General features: G+C 35.8%; 2 protein-coding genes across 2 annotated transcripts; both read left to right on the plus strand.

Moving 5' to 3' along the window:
- Positions 1-14,713: 14,713 nt before the first annotated feature.
- On the plus strand, positions 14,714-17,388 carry LOC137748664 (polygalacturonase-like). Its single transcript, XM_068488832.1, has 3 exons — positions 14,714-15,302; positions 16,122-16,411; positions 16,534-17,388. The coding sequence occupies exons 1-3, from the start codon at positions 14,844-14,846 to the stop codon at positions 16,979-16,981; spliced, it is 1,197 nt and encodes a 398-aa protein (XP_068344933.1). The 5' UTR covers positions 14,714-14,843; the 3' UTR covers positions 16,982-17,388.
- Positions 17,389-17,792: 404 nt separating this feature from the next.
- Positions 17,793-22,914, plus strand: LOC137746424 (2-alkenal reductase (NADP(+)-dependent)-like). The gene is made up of 5 exons (XM_068486444.1): positions 17,793-18,191; positions 18,591-18,768; positions 19,443-19,609; positions 19,998-20,080; positions 22,318-22,914. Exons 1-5 carry the CDS (start codon positions 17,946-17,948, stop codon positions 22,694-22,696), a joined length of 1,053 nt encoding a protein of 350 aa, XP_068342545.1. The 5' UTR covers positions 17,793-17,945; the 3' UTR covers positions 22,697-22,914.
- Positions 22,915-23,272: the final 358 nt, after the last annotated feature.

Here is a 23,272-nt window from a genome sequence, read left to right on the forward strand (position 1 = left end):
ATACACCCATTTACAACCTATAGGCTTAATTTTTGAATCAAACACCACCAATGTCCAAACTTTATTCTTGAACATCGATTCCAATTCATCTATCATAGCATTCTGCCACAAAACTGATTAAAGACTCTCTATGGCCTGGGAATATGTAAGAGGATCATCAATGTCTCTAATGTCAAAATCGCTTTTCTTGCAGATAAACATAATCACTGTTTGCAATAGACTTTCGAGCTCTAGTTGACTTGTTGGTTTTCAACTAAAACTGGTTGTTCTGAATTTAAAACAGATACAACAACAATAATTTAGTGATCAATTTTCGTAGTTTGATCTGTATGAGACTTCAAATATGCAATTATTTCTTCTCTTTCAGTTGGTAGTGATTGAGGAAATAATAGAACCTAATTGTAATTAATTTCTGCAAAGATATCATGAAGCTGATATATCTCCTTAAAACAAAATTCTCTTTTGCTAAATAAGAAACATCTTGGTCTTCAAGAAAAGTTGCATTGTAGGTCTCCTAGATTCTTGCATGATTATTTGGTATATAGAAATGACACCCCTTTGACTTTTCAAAATAACTATAAAATAGCAAGACTGTGTCCTATGATCCAATTTCCTTTCATTTGGGTTGTAAAATCTAGCTTCAGCTTTGCATCCCCAAACATGGAAATAGCCAAAATTAGGAACTTTACCATGCCACAGTTGAAAAGGTGTTATGAAGATTGATTTACTTGGAACTCGGTTGAGAATGTAGTTGGCAGTTTTCAAAACTTCTCCCTATAAGAATCCTGGTAGCTTGGATCTTGTCATCATACTTCTTACCATGCCAATCAAGGTCTTGCTTCTCCTCTTTGAAACTCCATTCTATTGAGGTGTCCCAGGTGTAGTGTATTGTGCCACAATCCCATTCTTCTCAAGATAGAGTGCAAATGGTCTCTTTTGTTGCCCAGACTTAGTATACCTGCCAAAATATTATCCTTCCCTATATGATATAACAATTTTAATGACCTTACCTAACTGTTTTTCCACTTTAGTCTTATAAATTATAAAACAATTAAGGACATCAGATTTCTCAACAATGAGGAAGGTATAACCAAGTCTTGAGAAATCATCAATAAAATTGACAAAGTACTTATTTCCACAAATTGTTTTAACTGGAGAAGGTCCGCATACATTAGTGTGTATTATTTCAAGTAGACCCTGACTTCTCTTAGCATTTAGTTTTCTAAAATTGGTCATCTTGCCTTTTAAATAATCAACACATTTAGTTGTAGTGGTGAAATCTAGTTTTGGAATTAACTCAGCCTTTGAAAGTTAAACTACTCTTTCTTTAGAGATATGCCCTAATCTTTTGTGCCAGAGAATATAAGAAGTGTCAACATCAAGCATTCTTTTAGTACTTACATTCAAAACAGGATGATTAATTGACTCAACTAAACATTCCAATTGCCACAAATTATTAGATAAATAAGCAGTCCCTAAAACTGAATCAAGGCAGTTCTTTTGAAAAAAAATTTAAGCATTCATCATCACCAAGAAAAGTAAGACCATCTTTGATAATTTTTAGAAGCAGAAATTAAATTTCGTCTCATCTTTGGCACATAAAGCACATCTTTCAGTTTTACAACAAAACCAGAAGACAATTTTAAATTCACAACCCCAATGGATACCATTGCAACTTTCGTCCATTCCCCCACATTGACATTGTAAAAACCATTTTCAATTTCCTTTTGCTTGTGAAAATCTTTCAAAGAATTAGTTATATGAATTGAGCATCTAGTATCAAACCACCAAAAATCAATAGTACCTCAACTAGATTGGATTATACACACAAGTACCTATTCTTTTTCTTTACTCCTTAAATAGTCTTTAAACACTTCACAATCCTTTTTCAAATGGCCCTTAATTTTGCACCAAAAACATTTAAGTTTAGTCTTAACTTTAAATTTGTTAGATCTTTTAGGAAAAAGACTTACTTTAGTAGTTGCATTGAATCTATTAGAATTCTTACTTGGATTAGAGGAACCTCCAACATTGAATGATTTCTTCCCCGTTCCAATTTGCACTAAATTGACATCCTCAACTTCATTGCCCTTCTTTTGTTTTTGTTGAGTTTCTTCTTGCACACACTGTGCAATTAACTCATCAACATCCCAGCTTTTGTCTTGCGTATTATAAGACACCTTTAACTGGTTGTACTTCATGGGCAATGCTTAGAGAATCATGAAGACTAACTGTTTTTCACCAATATTGACATCCATGAAGTTGAGTTTTTCTGATGCATCAGTCATCTTCATTATGTGATCCCTTATTGAACCAGTACCCTCAATTTTGTAAATGGTTAGCAAGGACACATATTGACTGACTTCAGCTTTTTCTGATTCCTTGAACTTCTTTTCAATTGCCTTCAAATAATCTACAGCTAATTCATTATTCATTCCACCTTGAATGGTATCAGTCATACTACTCTCCAAGATAGAAACTGCCACCTTGTTGGCTCTTGTCTATCTCTCATGATTTGCCTTTTTAGCCCTTGTAGTTTGATCAGTGATGATAGGCTTAGGATTGTCAATTGTTATATCAAACTCATTGATAGTTAATAGCAATCCAATTTCCCTTCTCCATTTTTTGTAGTTGCTGCCACCAGTAAGAATTGAAATGTTGGCCAAATTTAGGGTCTTCCTTGATATTGTAGACACTGGAAAAAAACCAATGAAATCATATTATGAACTTTCTAGGTTTTTGATTATCAATATACATAATCTTAACAACAAATAGTTGAGAAGTACATATAGAATAAGTGAATTCACAAAAAGGTAACCCAAAACTTCATACTGATCAATCATAAACACTCTTTTTAAATGCTCTGGTGGAGCTGGAGGGATAATATTATAAACTTGTCCTTTCTCTTTTACATTAGTTCCAATTATTCCTTTGATTGGATCATTCACTAAAGTGAAGTCCTTGCTGATTCACACGGAATTCCAAAAGCCAAACCTAGCCCAACCTACTTAAACAACCCAATGGCTTGGCCCATCATCATATTCATTCAAATTTGATCTCGATAATTGAAGGGCAAACGTACTTTATTTCCAAAGATGATTATATTGGCTCATAAAGTAGTTAATCTACTATGACTATCTATATACATGAAAAAGAATATAAAACAAAATTAAAGTAGAACTATCGATTGGATTCCAAATTATCTTGTTTAAAAAACATACCTTATTTATAGGAGAACATCAACAATTGACAACGGAAGCAAGATTAATTTTGTATCAATGACTCAAAATATTTTAACAGGATCGAGAGAAGGAACTCAAAACCCAAATCACCAATGCAGCAAGGATGAAAATAATAAGGTTTGCACTAGCAACTATGTGATACCCCATCCTAAATTTATCGTATTTTTATATTATCAGACATGAAATTACCAAATTGCCCTTAAGGCTTGAATGTTGACTTTCGTTGACCATCTCGTCGAAATACGTAGTACTAATCTTCTCAGTTTATTCTTACTGTACTCATTGCCATGAACACATGGGTGCAAACAGATTCGATTTTGGATTTATAACGAAGATATTACGTTTCGAAATGTCGAATGTTTTTCGAATATTTTCACGTTTCGTCTTTTGTGGCCTTAATCTGTGAGCCAATGGGTCCCACTTGGGATCTTTGTCCTCTTGTTCTTACCCCTACCCATGAGTCATTACCCCCTTTCCCTTTTACTTTCTCTCAACTCTCTCATTCTCTAACTCTCACTTCTCTCTACACTCTCCCTCTCGGCTCTCTCTAGAACCACCCAACCTAAAGGCTTTACACACACAAACAACAACAACAACAACAACACAACAATACACAACAACCTTGGCACCCCTGTGATTTCAGAAATGAAGAAAAACCTTCCAAACCTTTCCAAACTCGCGGCAAAGTGCACTTCACTGTACATCGAGCATTTTCGACAAGTTTTCACATTCTCCGGGGAAGTAAGCCTTGAACCTTATCCAAAAGTTTTAGATCGTGTCTTGGTGTATGTTTGGGAGTAGTTTGAGAAGTTTTGTTGATGTTTGGACATAGGAAACTCACAGGGAAAGCTTCTCTAACTTTCCAGCAAGGACCACCACTTTCAAGCCATTTTCTGGCTAAACCATGGCGATTTATCGTCGAGAGAGGTACCACTATCTTTATCTCGTTGAGAAGTATAATTTTTCTTTTTGAATCACTTGATTTCGTTGAGTATTGAAGAAGTTATGAACGTTTAAAGTTTACCTAGAAATCTGACGAGTTCCCCAGTTTTCCCACAGACCAGTCACCTTTCAGGCCATTTTTCCAGCCACCTTTCAGGCCATTTTTCCAGCCATCTCAAGCAACCATTGGGCTTCCAAATGGTACAATCTTGTTCTACAGTTTATTAGCTTCGTTTTGATATATTATGGGTTGAATTTGGTTAAGAAACGAAGAAGTTACGAAGCTTTGAAAATTGCTCAGAGTTCCAACCAAAAACCCAGTTTCCGATGATTGGGTTGACCCAACCTATTTACCTTTGACCCGACCCGCTGACTGTTGATCTGACTCGTTGACCGTTGACCCGTTAACGTTGACTTTTGGGTTGATTTTTTGGGGGTTTCGGCCGAGAACCTTCCTAGACTAATTTCGACGTCCTAATTCCAAATCCGCACTCCATTTTCCCAAATTCAATCATTTTAGTAGATTTTTATTAATTGGTCCCTTTATATGCTTAGGTGCTTTTGTCAGTGGCGTTTCCGTCCTCCCTAGTTTCGACAACGAAGTATCGGTGAGTGGACCCCTTCCAGAATGCATGATTTTATTACTAGAAATGCATACATGAAAATTATGATTTTATGACTACATTTTATGAAACGTGATGAGTCAATTTCATATTATGGTCCATTTATTAGATCCTCCCCCCAAAAAAAAGATTCTATTGAGCAGCAACTTCGAGGGAGATAGCATTGGGACATGCTATTACCTATGTATGGTGACAAGTGTCATATATTTTACCCTATTCTTAGTGTATTTTGGTTAATAATTTGGAAGAATTTTGATACTTTGAATTGTATTTCCAATATAGGACTTTCAACTTCTTATGGAGCAAAACATGGTCAAATGGACGAATTTTGGAGTAATTCCAGTTGGAGGACGATCATGAGTCACTTAGCTTGATAATATCAAAATATCATATTTTTCTACCAAGCGATGATTTTCTGGCAATAAAATAAAAGAGCAATGTGCAGTGCTGGAATAATGACGTTTTGGACTTGAATGGCATTTTTGGTGCCCAAGATGACCTCAAATGGGTTTGTGGCCTTCTAGAGATTTGTTCAAAACATCATGATCTTCAAAACAAACTATTTGGGCCGAATTTGGAGGAGATTTGAGGCTAAAACGTGACTGGACAAGTACTTGACAAATTCCCCTAGTTTAATTAGGGCTTTATTTTATAAGATATTTTATTATTATTTAGTTTCCTTGTTGGAATAAGAGACCTATGTTTTAAGGTTGTGCGATGGCTTAGCAAATATAGTGCTTTTCCGTTCTTAGTTTTTTCTACGCTTTCTTTTATGCAACCTTAGAGACAGAGAGAATTGCTAGGGTTCTTGGAGATTTTATACTTTAAGGTGTTTTCATTCCGTTTATTCTTAATAATATTTTCTATGATTTCAATTATGAATATGTGTAACTAATTCCTTTTGATAGGGTGAAGCCTTGAGGCTTAGCATGAATATGTGATTTTTATTTAATTGCTTATGATTGATTGCATGCGCACTTTGAATTACTAATCACCGTGATTAAAACTATCTAATTGTCTTAATGTCTGATCACCATTAGGATCGTTAGAAAAGTAATTTGATGCAATTTTGGTCAGATGGTTCCCTGAAATTGGTGCTGGTTTCTTGTGATTAATAATTGTAATTTCACTTAAGATGAACACCACGTCTTAAGGGTTGCATGGTTTTTCAAAGGGTTTTCATAAAGTATAATGAGTCTTTTATGTTCAGATTTGATCCGAACGTCAGAACGGGTTGCATGTTAGATATACGTTCTATGTTGGAGGTTCCAAGTAAAATATAAATTACGAAAACCTAACCTTCAAAATGGCATGTGTAGATCATAAGTAATTGGTAAAAGTTCATAGGATTGCTAGGTGATGGTGGAACCCTGTGCTTTCTTAATTTGATTTCTCCAAAACTTTTCTTTTCTTTCAGCTTTAACATTGCAGATTGTTTTATTTTTATTAATTAAACTCGTTTTCTTAAAGTAGGTCATAAAAATCAATTATCTCAAATATCTATTTTACAATAATTAGTTGGAATTTGATTTGTTTCGAATTATTTAATAATCCCTGTGGAGAACGACTTTACGAGATCCGTTTATACTACAATAACCTTGTCATTCTTGCAAGTATTATATGAGTTTTTAGCCCATTTGCGTGTGTGGTAAATTCCCTATCGAAACATTTATGAGCTATCAGATTTACGCTTTATTAAAATATCATGCTTTATCGGATTTACATTCTTTGAAAGTCTTCTGATTATATACTATGAATATGGTTTATGATGAGGATTTGAACTAGAACGCTCCTATGAATTTATGATATGATATTTGTGCTATTGAGCTCCGATGAGATCTATTTTTGAAAGATTATGTTTATGATTTTCTATGCTTACATATGGATAATGATATTTATATATCCTTATGAGCGGGTGATGAAGGGCCTACAAACGAATGATACTTATATATAGCTTCGGCCGGGCGATGTAGTGGCTTCGGTCGGAAGATATTTATTTATGGCTTCGGTCAGGTGATGTAGTGGCTTCGGTCGGAAGATATTTATATATGGCTTCGGCCGGGAGATGTAGTGCCTACGGGTGGAAGATACATATATGGCTTCTGTCTAGAGATGTAGTGCCTACGGGCGAAAGATATCTATATATGGCTTCGGTCGAGAGATGTAGTGCCTACGGGCGATTGCAATACCACTACTAAGCATACTATATGATATATGTTTTACGAAGGTTTTATGGCATGCTAGGGTTTTCGGATAACCTATTATTTATTATGCTATATGAGTTTTCTAAACTAGGGGTTAGTACGTTAAAGAATAACTGTTTTAGTATTACATATATATATATAAACTTGGTCCACTCATGTTTTGTTTTGCGCCCCCTCAGGATTTAGAACCGAGACGTACAATCCCGGGGTCAAGGCACTGCAACATTGGTATCTTCGAGTCCTCTCAGTGTAGGACCCATTCCTCTTGTAATCGCACTTTCTAATATTATTTTCGCTTGTATTTCGAATTAGTAGTATGCTCTGAACTTGTTATGCATTATCACTTTTACATTGTTGGCAATTGAATATTATATTTTACTAAGGTTTGTACTTGATTACTATATTGCGTTGTTACGCGCAAAAATTATATGCATGTTTCACATGTTCTCGGCATATGCATTCATAAAATGGCTTGCGTCACCCTTGGGTGTCGGTCATCACGTAACCATCCCGTTGTCATTCGGAAATCGAGATCGGGGCGTGTCAAATTGACGCGAGATCAATCCCCAAAAGTCCATACAAGGTACGTTTCTAACGGGCATATTTTTAAATAAATTCTCTGTTTATTGAAAACGCAATGTCGTTTTCGTGAAACTCTGTTTTTCAGCAAATTCGTTTAAAACCAGTTTTGAAACCTAGAAGTCACGGAACTTTTTTTTTGCTTTTTTTATTTTTTTAATTTTTTTTTTATAATAAGGATTCATTCGATTTTGACAATTGAATTCAGGGACTTAAAGCCTTGGCTCTGATACCACATGAAAAGTATTAAACCACAAGAGATATTTAGTCTCACTAATCACAACAGATAAAACCTTAATCCATTAACTAAATACTACATACTAACCTGAAGAATTCTCACTTGATGATGCCATGAAGCTCTGAAGCTTGGATGATCGCAGCAGGACCTTCTCCTTTCTGTCAATACACTTTGTGCTCAAACTAATAATATGACTTAGTTGCAGAAGACAGCGTACTATTGCGAGAGCAGAGGTTCCAATATATATATGCATATATAATCATTGGACTCCCTATTAGAATCCATATGGAAAACAGTAATTGTTTTCCATCCTTCGTCAGATTGATATTATAGTAGAATCCTTCACAAACAAGGATCTGCTTTCATCTTCTATTAAGGCTTTCTTTAAACTAATTGGACTTAAACAGCACATGCCAAAATACCTAGTCTCACGCTCATATTCCAACAATTCTAAGCCGAATAATGCTATTTTTGCAAATTTATTGATTATGTTGTAAATTAATCATCTCTATAAGGGAAATAACATCCAATTGTGTATGTGGACTTACATATATTTGGAAGGTATAGCCATAAATCTAATAGCAAATGTAGTCCAAATAGCGACACTTTGTTAAGTCAATGTACAATAGATTTTCTTTGGGTAAAATCCTAACTAAAGAAATGTATTATTGCGCTCTATATCTTGTAATCCGAAAAGTCGAGAGAGGCAAACGTAGTCTTCAAATTAATCAAACTAAGTTATAAAGACAATTTTTATTAATTAATTACGCAAGGACACGTTAAGAAGCTTGAGTTGTAAGCAACCATGAGAAACGGTCCCAAACGATATTGACGTACACATATCTTCAACTTGGGGAGCCAACAAAAAATTACGATATCTACTTTTCTATCCACTACTCAATTATCATCATCAAGTTCATGCATGTTCCAGTAAGTGCTTGCTAAGGAAGTTGGTTAATAACCAAGTACCAGTAGCTTATCCTGCATTCCGAAAAGGATTCGAAGCTTCATCATTTAGTGCTTATCCATTTACTCACATTTCACTATGTCTCGACCGTTCTAATAATTTAACGAATTATAACGTTATGCATGCATAAAGTTAATAAAAAAAAATGTAATTAGTTTTATTCTTTTTTTAGCTTTTAGTTATTTTTGTAACTGATGGTAACTTCTCTCTCCCTAAGTTTCACTCATCCTCTCGAGAAATTATACAGTGATCCGGTACTACGGGTTGGCATTATTGAGTGATAGCGCGTGTCCATTAAAATTTCACCATGCGTACAATTAATACACATAAGCTTAAGCCGTTTATTCCGACGTTACAAACAGAAAAGGGGGTTATATATACTGATCCTCTGCCATGGCAACGCCATCCAAGGCTTGCCGGACCGGCGGCGAGTCTAGCGACCAGATACTTAATAATGTTTGATCTCCCATCTTTGTGCGATTTTATTTTCTAACATTGGATAATTGAGATTTGGGAAAGACCTGTAGGCATCAAGAAGATTAAGCATCATTGATGAGTGATTCAAAAGAGTTGAGTTGGCTTGTCGGGATCTTATCTCCAAGACTCCAACTTCTGCCGATGCAAGATCAAGCATCTTTATAGGGAGATGAATGTCATTGTAAACGGTAAAGCCAATTCAATCTTTCCTTGGATTTGGGCTGTGTTTTGTTTGATAGACCTCTCTATGTTGTGGGAAGCTAGTTTTTTAGGGATATTATTGGGGTTTTTGGTGTATTTTTCTCTCTCTTTTGTTAGTGTTCTGCTGAAACAAATGTAAGGCTAGCTCAATTCATCGATGGGCTGGGCTTGTCGGTTTTAATTCCTTCTCCAAATCCTTACTAAAAAAGCTGGAAAGAAAAACTACAGCCGAAAGATTTTTCAATGTGACCGGAAGATGGGATAGTACATCATGTGTCATTATACAAATTGTGGTATATGTGTGTTAAAAAGTTAATAACTTGAAAAATACAATTTTTCACCACTTATATGAAAACATATGGTGTACCACCCGTATTCCGGTCACAGTGAAAAATTTCTCTATTTGAGACCATCTACTAATTTATTTATTTGTCCCCTATAAGGAAACACTACAATAGAAGTACTATAAATAGTAGCTAGGGTTCGTTAAATAAAGTTTATTTGTGCGCTTAATTTTTGGTCAAGTATATACTTTGTTAGAAACAAGTGAAATCGTGCTTATCAAACTTGATAACTTAACATGCGCACTTACTTTCGGTACATAATTCGGCATGGATATGGACCAAACTTTCACTACTTTCACTATTACTTGATAATGAAGGAATATTGCGACTACTGTTAAGTTGCTTTTTCTAGAGTATGTGGTGGACAATTCAATATATTAAGCACAAAAGTTCGCACATAGTCAATTAAGTGATGGCCTGACTTTGAATGCACAAAACTTGAGATCATGCATGCAATTTCAAAAGGTGGGCTAACTTGCACCGCCCCTTACTCGATGCCATCTCCTCTTCACAGAATAGTTAGGAAAAGGAGTAGGATGATGCACAGTATTTTCTTCAGTTCTAACGTCATAACACACACTTGTGAGAGAGCGTACGTTAAGAATGTGAATCTCATATCGGAAACTTTGCATATTCTTATAAGATATTTTCTATATTAATTTCAATTTGATTCAGTAACGGAACCTCAAATTGTTTCAAATTTTAGTAAAGATTAAAATAGGTGGTTCCTATATATTTAGTTTGTCATATATTTATTTTCTAATTTTAGACTTTTAGTTGAATTATGAATACATTTCGCGCACAGCGTAACATAAGCCTAACCACACGGTGAGATATGTCTTGATGTATCTGTATGAGCATAAAGGTCAACACCAATCACATGGCGAGGGCTAGAGCTCCACACAAACAAAAATTTCCTGAAACAGGGAATCCCTGAAACAAGCAACCAGCATTCATGAGTCATGCTGCCTAACATGGACAATTGGACATTGGAGTGCATAACATATATATGTTGCATGCATATATGCAGAACTACTGCATGGGACCAAAAAGCTTGATCCCGACTCCCCAGACAAAACATTCCGGGAAAGTTAATCAGAGACCATCACTGGCTCCTTGTGATTGTGATCTGATCTGACAAGTGTGGACTGGCCAAGCTTAATTTTGGTGAATGGCCAGAGCCAGGAATTCGTGTTAATTATTAATCCAAATTAATTGGTGTATACGAGATTAACCATCGTCATGCATGCATGTGAGAGCAACGTTAAAGGAGGAGATGCAGATGCACTAATTGTTATAAAATTATATCAATATTCCTTCTTTTTTTTTAAAATTTTTTAAATTATAATGCGACCAAGCAATCATTGGATTAACTGGAACAAAAAAAAGAAGAAAAAATAATTGTATTATAACGTACATTATAGCGTTTATTAATGGGAAATAATTAGTTCCCGTACATTTCATACATTCCTCAACAATGACTATAGCTATGGCATATATCATCTCTTCATGGTCACGCCAATAATTAGTTATCAGCTCAACGGATTTGCACATGCATGCCATTTTTGTGGGATACATTTACAAGTTTTATAATTCTTTGTTCACATGACAACCCTAGCTAGTCTAATCTTCTTTTATCCTCTATTTTCTTTTGTTACAAACAATAGTGTTGGTGGGTTAAAGGGGGAGAGAAAAAAAGGGGGGGGGGGGGAAGGATGTCAATGAAGATTGATCATTCATACCAGCAGAATGGATATTCATTATTGCTTTTCACCACTTAGTTAAACGGTAAACCGCCATCTGCTTTCCATATAACTCATTAATTTAGACACATATTTTACTTCCAAGAAGATGATCTTTCATGCCACATATATTCACTTGTATATATCTATTGTGCTACAGTTTATTCCGCCATTGATATCCTTGCTAAAAGTTAAGACTCGCAGAAATAGATTGATATATAATTAATTTTGCTATTAAATAGTGATTCAAACTTGGGTCCTCAACAAACATGAAAAGAAATTTGAAAATATATATCCAAAACTTAGTTTAATTAAGATGATACGAGATCGATAATAATATCCAAAAAGAATTTTAGTTAACGTCACCATAAAACATGTTGACCAATATGAGAATATATTCAAAACTTATTTATGCATATAATATTATTCACAACATTAACATGGGGCTGTTTGCCGATAGCTTGGGCTCACTACATGGCTTACTTGTCTGATTAAATGATTGGAGGGCTTGAGATCGAAACCCCAAATCATGCCCTAAACTCATGGAAGCAAGCAAAACACTAAGACCGGGAAGTAAAGTTGATGCAATCCCATTTTCTCTTTCTGGTGAAGAAGGAAAATTAAAACATTAATAATCCCAGGAATTTCTATTGTTGCTAGATAGAAGCCTAGAAATATATAATTTTATCTTGTGTTACATTCAATGGGGATTGGAGGCTTCACATGCATTGTGGTCTCGCGCACACACACACACACGCTCACACACACATATAGACATATACATATACATATACATATACATATAATATTCTGCTAGCTCTAATTAAACATAACCTCGCAAGGAAAAAACAAAGCGCTCTTTTGATGTTCCAGCCTTCCAGGGTTTCTAATATGCTTTATAATTTTATATTTAATTTGTTTGTAGATCGATGGAGGCCGGATGATAATTTGTTTGTGTTAACCATTTGCCAATTTTTCAATTCTTGTTACTATATCTGATCATTCGATGAGCCGGAATTTATGCTGATATAGAGCAAAATGTCCAATAAAGATTATATATATTTTATACAGTTACGCAGTTTATAACAATTTTTAGGTTTGAGAAAGTATGTATGAAATGATTGATTAGGATATATAGATTAGCCTGATCAGGAAGGAACCATGTCCAAACACAAACAGCAAATTAAAGTTATTAAAAAAAGGTAAAGAAGGTAATGAAAACAGTCAAACATGATGCTTGGAATCGAGAGATTGTTAAATGTACTTGAAATATGGGGTGATGTGCTATGTCATTATACAAGTGGAATAAATTTTTTATTTTCAAATATCCATTAACTACTTGTATAATAACATATAATGTAATACATACACATTGAAGAGAAAATTTTTATTATAACAGGAATACAGAAAGTATACCACGTATTCTTGTCACAATGAAAAATCCCTCCACGTTGAAAAATCTCTTCATGGAATGGAAGGAGGGGGAGGGGTGTTTGGAGAGAGGGGTCCATGCATGCATATTGCCAATTTACCTGAATTGAGATGAATATTACATTACATAAAGTCCAATAATTAACCAACAAAATCAACAGAAGGTAAGGGAGTCGTGTTGTGGTAGTTGGACATGACACGCCGCCGCTTGTTTCTCCGTTTTCTACTCCATTCGCATGCATTTATCACGGCCTCTGCCCCGTACCTCATGTTGCTAATGCTTTTCACCCTCCTATAATTTACATAACTATTTAAATTACGTACGTACCCTCTAGCCTCCTTCAAATTGCAACCCTACCCAACCTAACAAGGCAAAATGTTGAATTGCATTCACATGTATATGAAGAGTGCCGCAGTGCTATTGTATGCACGTAGTCCGTTATTACTGTTGCATAAACGTCTAGTTGATGTGACAAATTAAATACAAATGCTAAATACTCTTCTTTTTCAATAGATATGTCAAATATGTATTTTATTATTTTATGGGACCCAGAGTTAAATTAACTATTAAAAAATAATCATAATTAATTTTTTTTTTTATTCTATTGGTTGTTAATGGGACCTATGAATTAAAAAATTAAATTCAAAATATTTGGCTCTTTCTTTGTTTGCTGTAAAAAAAGACAGCTAGAAAGCAAAAAGTCAAATGAATCAACTGCCACATCATATTTGACATATTCATTGAAGAACACCTATATATCTTTTAATCATATTTAACATATTTGACATCTCATGATCTAACCATCCAATTAAATTTTCGACCAAAAGATAAATAAACTAACCGTCCAAAAGCAGAAGATGGATAAGGTTGGGAGATCCTGCACAAATATTTGTGTGCGGTAGTCCAACTCCCACCATAAATTTATTTTCGGTTTTCCTACCAGTACTAGGAGAGGACGAAATGTAAGCATATAAATAAACTGCGCCCAAATTTCCTGTTCGATATCACATTTGGACTTAACCTATATATTTTGGAATCCCATGACAATCTGTAATTTGGTGGACCAATATGCAGAACCATAATTACAGTAAAAACATTGTCCTTGGACCAACAACAAAAACAAGCTCCGTTGCTAGCCATCCGTTGGATTTTTAATATATTTATTATCTTAGTTAATTGTTAACGAATTAATGATGTGTTTTTCAAATATTTTTGAAAGAAGGGAGGACAATTTAATTATCTTATTTTGTGCATATTTGATTTTCTAAGAAAGAATTAAGATATATAATGAATGACGGTTTTAGTTGAGGACATTGAGCGTCAAGTGATCACAGAGAATGAAATGAAGAAAGGTGCGAAGTGATGGAGGGCATTGAACTTGCGCTTCAAGCAGCCAACCAAGCTATGTATAACATCAGCATACTAATTTAGTAAACCGTAAAGAAAGATGACTCAAAATGGAGGTGGCTCAGGTGAGGTGTATTGGTGTGCACTGGTGCATTGTTTATACAGTACCCCAAGCCGCAATACGTAAGGTCATTTTTGTAAAGTAAAAAAATAAAAAATAAAGAAATAAACCTACGTAAATTTCGGCGCCTCTTGCTTGCTTACTATTTCATTTTTATTACCTGATTGATTTGCCCACAAAATCGCAATTTTATTAACTATCCATTTCTTCATTTCAAAACTATAAATACCGCTCAAAACCGTTGCAACTTCCACACTTCACATCTCCTCCTCCTCTTTCAACTACTCGTTCTAAAGTAATTAAGACAAGTAGCCTCTTTATTTCTCCTACATCTCCATCTCACTCCTTTTTCAAATCAGAAAATCCTAAAACCAGCCAGCACAAATGGCAAACCCCAAAAGCCTCTCATATCCAGCAGCTGCAGTTTTTGCGTTGTTGATGATGGCTATAAGCATTACTAATGTGGATGCTGCAGCCGTCACTTTCAGTGTGAGCAGTTTAGGAGCCAAAGCAGATGGCAGTACTGACTCCACCAAGGCCTTCCTCTCTGCGTGGTCCAATGCTTGTGCCTCCATCAACCCCGCTGTCATCTATGTCCCAGCAGGGAGGTTCTTGCTTGGCAATGCCGTGTTCTCTGGCCCATGCAAGAACAACGCCATCACCTTCCGCATTGCTGGCACCCTCGTCGCCCCGTCTGATTACCAGGTCATTGGAAATGCCGGTAATTGGCTTCTCTTCCAGCATGTCAATGGGGTCACCATTTCCGGTGGAGTTCTCGATGGTCAGGGCACCGGATTGTGGGATTGCAAGTCCTCAGGCAAGAGTTGCCCCAGCGGAGCAACTGTAAGTTTAACTTCTTCACTTATTTTATCGATATGGTTAATTTTTTTTATAAAGAAAAGTTGGAACGTCGTCTCAACAGTGTCCCAGTACCTTTCATTCATATGCAAGATATTAACTATATATTGTGATTACGTGCATGTATCAAGTAAAAATTAAGATAATTTGGTGGTGACTCAAGGAAGTGATTAATTAGTGGAACATTATTAAATTAATAATTTGTCAATTTCCACCGGTAACGTGCTAATGACGGTTTTCTCCATTAACTACTTTTAACTATATATGGGTCGTTCGGTTTTCTGGGAAATGGGAATATGGACAGGTAACTGATTCTAATTAAAGAACATTAGTCTCATTGTGTTCTTACTTCTAAAGAGCTAGCTTGAGTTCTTGTACAAGGAGTTGCAACATAATATCGTGTTCATGTCGAGAGAGGCGTCCCGAGACACCATGGGACACCAAATCCCTTCTTTATTCATGTTTCTAGATATTCATAATGCATCCACAAGTGAATTTGCTTTCTCTACCGTTCATCCCTCGCACGATTTCTGACTCAACCTCATGCCTTCACTAATTGTCGTATCAAAGCAGCAATATCATAAAAATTGATGATAAATAGCCCCACAAATGCATGTGCTTGTATGGTATTATATAACTGATGTCGATAATTTCGAAGGTCAACCACTTAATTGCTTGCACTAGGGGAATCATGAGTTAATAATTAAGTTCCAAATTCCATTTGGAATTAATACTTTAGTTAATACGAAATTATGTACTAGATCTGTATATGGAAGTTAATTTGTGTAAATTAATCATATGTAGACACTGGGCTTTTCCAACTCCAACAACGTTGTGGTGAGTGGATTAGTATCACTAAACAGCCAAATGTTCCACATTGTCGTCAACGGCTGCCAAAATGTGAAAATGCAAGGTGTCAAGGTTAACGCGGCCGGCAACAGCCCCAACACCGATGGCATCCATGTCCAAATGTCATCTGGAGTCACCATTCTCGACTCCAAAATTTCAACCGGTGACGACTGTGTCTCAGTTGGCCCCGGCACTACCAATTTGTGGATTGAAAACGTCGCATGTGGACCCGGCCACGGAATCAGGTACATATCTAGCTACATAAAAAATAATAAAAAAAAATTGTATACATATTATTTAAGCTAATTATTAGCTAGATTAATGTATAATAATACACTTCTAACTTTAACAATATTTGCTTGTGCAGCATTGGGAGTTTAGGGAAGGAGCAACAAGAAGCCGGTGTACAAAATGTTACAGTTAAAACAATTACATTCACTGGTACTGAAAACGGCGTCAGAATTAAGTCTTGGGGAAGACCTAGCACTGGATTTGCTAGGAGCATTCTTTTCCAACATATTGTGATGACCAATGTTCAAAATCCAATCGTTATTGATCAAAATTACTGCCCTAATGACAAAGGTTGCCCCGGCCAAGCTTCTGGAGTTAAGGTCAGCGATGTGACGTATGAAGATATTCATGGTACGTCTGCGACAGAAGTGGCGGTGAAATTCGATTGTAGTTCCATGTATCCTTGCAACGGGATCAGACTGCAAGATGTGAAGCTCACTTACAATAACCAAGCAGCTGAAGCTTCATGCATCCATGCAGGCGGAACAACTGCCGGTACGGTTCAGCCGACAAGTTGTTTCTAACTCGAGTTGTAGTTTTTTCCATCAACTCCTCCTCACTCGGGGTCTCGCAGTACTAGTTGGGATAAAAAAGAAGGGACTAGTCATACTATAAACTATATATATATATATATATATATATATATATATATATATATATATATATATATAAGAATTAAAGAATATTTCTAGGGTAGTAGCTATAGCTCTAGCTCTAGCTCTAGCTCTAGGTAGTTGATGTATTGAGATGTATTTTGCTTGAGCCTGCGGTGTTGGCAGCCTATTGGGCTTCCTTAGAGCCTGGCCCTGCATCATCCAAACCCACTGCATGGAGAGATTCTCTTTTGCATTGGTGCTTTGTATTATGGAATGTTGTAACTTGAAAATGATAAATGCAATATAAATTAAAACTAAATGTATTGTTTATATGCGCTTTTGTTTTCAATTAATTTTATGGATTTGGTTTATTTGGAAAATTTTAGTTTTTAATTTGGGTAAAAGACTCAGACAACTTTATGTATTTTTTTTCAGAGTAATACTATTTAAAAATATAATTTTGACAAATTTTTAATATATTTTTAAAAAAATGTGAAGCAAATAACGAGTTCGCAACTAATTTTTTCTCGCTTTCTTAGTATAAATGTATCATTGTATTAAAAAAAAAAAAAAAACCAACCTACTCTATTAAAAAGTATGTCTAAATAGCATTATCGGTATTTTTGTAACCATAGATATATTGGGGCTGGACCACAAGGCTTAAATAGGACACATACATCAAATGGGGGCTTTAATTAATTTTGGAAGGAAAATAAATTATCCTCTTAATTTTTCGTACGAATTTTGACTCTCGCATTATCCTCTCAATTTTTATAATTAGTCAAACGTTAGATTAAGAAAAATTTCGCAAATTTTGCATCAAACCGGAACGAGTGACAGAGAGAGGCAGGGGTAGCGCAGTGCAGGTAAAGAGAAAGCAAAATCGAAAGCCATGGCGGAAGTGAAGAACAAACAGGTGATATTCAAGGAGTATGTGGAAGGGTCTCCCAAAGAGTCGGACATGAACTTTACAGATGCTGCCACCATCAAGTTGAAACTCCCTGATGATGAAGACGAAACTTCGAAAGCCGTGTTGGTAAAGAACCTCTACTTGTCATGTGATCCTGTGATGCGCATCCTTATGAGAAAACCTGGAGACGAAACTTCAGCTTATTTTACACCCTATGCCCCTGGTTCTGTACGTAAACACTCGTCTTACTTATTTGTCTTTTCCTTTGATTTTCATTTCTCAGCAGAAAATTATATGTCTAGTGTAGAAACAATAATATAGCAAATCGATTTTTAATTTTAGGCAGAGATTTCGTCCAAATTAACAACCCTTGAGTCCCTTTTTTATTTTTTTTTATAATTTGGAAATTTAGTGGCCTTTGAACTTGAACATGTAATTGCTTGAAGATTTCCAACACATTGGTGTGGTATTCAATTCTTCCACGGGTCAAATTGTTGAACTATATATGTGTGTGTGTGTGTGTGTGTGTGTGTGTGTGTGTGGATGTATGCTTTTAAAATTTGATGTGGTTGTTGTATAGAGTGCTGAGACTGTATCTGCTAACAATTCTTGATGAAACCACTGCAGCCCTTGAGTGGGTATGGAGTGGCTAAAGTTTTGGATTCCAGAAACTCGAACTTTAAGGAAGGTGACCTAGTCTGGGGTACAACCAAATGGGAAGAGTACAGCATAATCACCGCACTGGAAAGCCTCCGTAAGATCCAACACACCGATGTACCCCTTTCCTACTACACTGGCATTCTCGGTAAGTTGTTTGGTCACCCACGATTTTTAGGTCGAACTCAGTTTTGAAAGGAAAAGATGGTTCAACATATTTATGTATCTGCCTGTTTCAACTAATGGAAACTGTCATCTATAGATTGACAGTTTCTCTGTGTGTGTGTGGAACTCAGTTTTGAAAGGAAAAGATGGTTCAACATATTTATGTATCTGCCTGTTTCAACTAATGGAAACTATCATCTATAGATTGACAGTTTCTCTGTGTGTGTGTGTGTCAAATAAACATACTTTTGGGGCTAGTTTGTCAAAGTTCAAGCTGTCGCACTGAAAACTAGCCCCAAAATACTTTTAACCGAAAGTAGTGTTTGATGTGTTTCTTTTTTGAACTCGAATGTGTTTGAGTTGCCTTTAATCATTTAAATTAGTTGGCTTACCGTTGGAAATTGTGATGATAACTGCTAATGATCTTAGATTTTCGGCAGAAGTTTTAAAAGACTTTTGGATATAAGCGAATTGAGTCCCCTAGATGACTTTAGTTGAGTTGGGACTTATGAGTTATAAAAGCAGAGTCTTGCATTTATCTTTTTAATGGTTTGGAAGATGTACTAGGACAGTTCGTGTGATTTTCTCATGTCCTTTGACATGTACCCTCAAAGCTCCCTGTAAGTTATTTGCATTTCCTTTTTCCTTCTTCTGTAGGTATGCCTGGTATGACTGCCTATGCAGGCTTCAACGAAGTTTGTTCTCCTAAGAAGGGAGAATATGTCTTCATTTCAGCGGCATCTGGTGCGGTTGGTCAGCTAGTTGGACAGTTTGCAAAGTTGTTGGGTTGTTACGTTGTCGGAAGTGCTGGAAGTAAAGAGAAGGTATAAACTTGGCATCTTTTTCCCCCATTCACTTGCTGTATCTTTCCTGCTTTCAGACACAACACATTATAGGATTTTATAGTTAGTTTTGCTTGACAATGTTAAAGTATTGTAACAATTGTCGTTATGAAATTCTTAAAAGTTGAGAAAACCTATGCTATGATTGTCTTGTTGGATATAATGCAGAAGTCCAAAAGCATTTTTCACTTTTGCGTGCAAATTTCTAAAAATGGACTTTATTTATCCCAAGAATAACTTAAGTGCTCTAAAATTTAATAGATTATGAAAGTTCTAGGTTGTTGCATTTTTTTTGGGGTGGGGGTTGTGTTGTATCTGGTTCAATATAGTTTTAAACAATACTGATCAATTTCTGCCTTTTTTTTACTAGGTTGACCTTTTGAAGAGTAAGCTTAACTTTGATGAAGCTTTCAATTACAAGGAAGAGCATGACTTGAACGCAACTCTGAAAAGGTCAGTGCATATTTGCATATATACTGAGCTTGAATTTTGCTCTGAAGCCGAAGAATGCATATTTTAACAACTTTTATGTCCTGCGAAGAGTGTGTATAACTTTTGAGCTTCATCTGTGCGCTATACATCTTTGTCAATCTATGATGTGAAAATTAACTTGACACACAAATTAAACCCTATTTGTGACAATTGTAGTAGATATGTAAGTAGGGATCGTTCTAGACCGGGGATTAACTAGGGATGCTACTCTATGTAAATAAGACTCAAAAACACTAAACTAGACTCTATAGATTCAAAACTAACTTTAGACACTTAAAACAGCAACCAATACTCAAAAAGACTCAATTTTAGACTCAATAAAGATTTTGGACGAAAATAGGACTTGACTAGACTCAAAAGACTCAAGGAAACAAGTTTTGACTCAAATATGAAGACTAAGTAAAATGGGGATTGTTTTTGACGAATGTTAGACTCAAAACAAAAACTTTGTAGGAAATACTTTTGAAAAACGAATTTAAGTAAAATAAATGGGTAAAAGCCTAGTTAGAGGGTCCTTCTCCACACATGATATATGCATATGAACCAATGTCCAGTTATTACTCCTTTAGACTATGAATGACAATGCCCCAAATTAGTTGCATCGCACAACTAACCCTCAAGTTTTCCTTATTTCATTGAATTGAATGAAAACGCATTACAACCAAATTATCTTTTTCAAGTTCTTTATATGAGATGCATAACAAAGATACATATCAAAAGTCATTAAGTTTTGTGAAAACTATAAGCGTTGACAAGACATTCATCACTATGAAACGCATGAGACTCATACCAAGGATTTACTTAACGCGATTGTGACTAGCAACCTCCACTACTTATGAATATAAGTGAATAACAATTACGTGAAACCCTCCTATACTCTAGCATCAAGTTTATGCATGCAAATTAAGTGTTAACCCCCAACCCACATACATAAACCAGTTTTAATAACTTAGATAAGCAAATCACATTCATGCCTTAAGAAATAATAACCGGACGTAATCAATTCATATAAAACATATAATCATGGCTTCAAATTCTCCTCTAACTAAAAAGAAGTTAGTTCCTCATGTTCGCAAAACAAAGATAATTAAATTTAAACATTGAACTAAGACTAAGGATAGAAAGAACCAAGAAAAACGCTCCACACTCCAATGGCATGCACGGCACTCCCTTGGATGGCAGATTGCACAAGTCCTCCTCTCCTTGCTTCCTTGCTTGCGGCACTAGGGTGGTGTAGAATGGATTGTGGTGTTTGATGGCTGAAAGTATGAATGAATGAATGAGTGAATGGATGAATGAATGGTGCGGCATAGGGCTGTTTATATAGGCTAATTAGGCACACTTAGTGAAGGAGAAGGATTGCACAATCCCATTGAAAAAGGGTTAATTCAAGGCAGAAACCAAATGGGAAATGGACTAGGTAGTGCGGCTAGGATTTAGGGAATTCTAGAAGGTTTTGGTGCGGCATCTTTATAGGGATGAGATAAGGTGTTCTAGAAGGGGTGTTTAGGGCAGATTCCTAAACCTAAAGGGACAAGAACATATGCTATAGGTGTAGGAGAAGGATTGCAATTCTTAAACCTACAAGGAATGGTGTTCATGCGGCATTTAAATGGATAAGGCTTCTAGAAACTGAAATAGGTGTTTAAATGTGTAATTAATTCCCTTTAATTAGCTAGGTTTAAGTCCTAACCTAATTTGGATAGGATAAGATAGGATAATGTTAGAGTTAGGAAAGGATAAGGTTTCTAGGATAGGATAAGATAAGGTTGGATAAGGTTCCTTGTTTCTTGCTTCTTCCTTATCTTCTTTGCATTTGGACTTCTCCCACCAGATTTGTAGCCTTTCCTAGTCCTTCTTGACTTCAATTTCGTCCATCCTCTTTACTCCATGGTGAAGCTATCCAATCCATGCCCAAAAATGCTCCATTTAGCTCCAAAATGCCCTTTCTTACTCCTTTTGCCATTAGGACCTAAAAACATACGAAAATAACTTAAAAGACTGAAATAAATAGTAATTAACTCCCTAAATGCAAGGAAATAACATAACTAAATAGCATAAATATGCTCCTATCAATCTATCACACGAATTTGAAAGAATCAGTAACGCAAAGCTTTATCTATCTCTGCAACTTTCTGCAAAAGGAACTTGCATACACAGTTTAAGCAAGGTGACTCATCACAACCTGCTTCTTTCAGGTACTTTCCCGAAGGCATTGACATATACTTTGAGAATGTCGGGGGGAAATTTCTTGACGCAGTCCTCCTTAACATGAGAGTCCACGGCCGCATTGCAGTGTGCGGAATGATTTCACAGTACAATCTTGATCAACCTGAAGGTGTCACAAATTTGATGTGTCTCGTATATAAGCGGATCCATATGCAAGGTTTTACAGTCCGCGATTACTATCACCTCTATCCCAAGTACTTGGACTTTATACTTCCTTGTATAAGAGAGGGAAGGGTGGTCTATTTAGAAGACATTGCTCAAGGCCTCGAGAAAGGACCAGCGGCGTTGGTTGGACTTTTTAGTGGACGCAACGTCGGAAAACAAGTAGTTTCAGTTTCCCTGTTTTAGCTGAGCATTCCGTTGTGCATCTTCTTGTGCCTTTGTCGATGCGTCACGTCTCCGTGGGACTAAATCGTAGGTCTGTGTTTGTCAATAACGTAATTACCTAATGTAGGCGTGTATTGATATAATGAATAACAGCAGACAGACAAACTAAGTATCTGATGTCTGCGTTTGTGAAACTTGCAAGACCAGTTTATCACATTGGATGTTTTCCTCTTTGTCCATCTTTAACTTTGCTGATGACCATTGGATTGTTTGAAGGGACCAGATTTTAAGATATTTCATTCCCTACTTTTCTGTGAGGGATTGCGTTTACCTGTCTAAATGGGAAAGCATTTAGGATTGAATCTTTGTTTTCCTATAAATGCAGGACTCCGTTGTTATTGTGTGTGATACGAGTCTTGTTCAATGCTTGCTTGGTTCGGACGTGCCAGTTGGTAGCTACAACCCAAAGATTTTAAGAAAATTAATGAAAATGGCTTGAAAACTTTGAGTTTTAACGATAAGGACAAAATAAAGGGTAAAGTAAATAGTACAAGGATTTCCTTTTTAGTGTAAAAATATGATTTTTCGTTAAAATAA

This window comes from Pyrus communis, chromosome 10 (assembly GCF_963583255.1).
Source record: "Pyrus communis chromosome 10, drPyrComm1.1, whole genome shotgun sequence".
Lineage (NCBI taxonomy): Eukaryota > Viridiplantae > Streptophyta > Magnoliopsida > Rosales > Rosaceae > Pyrus > Pyrus communis.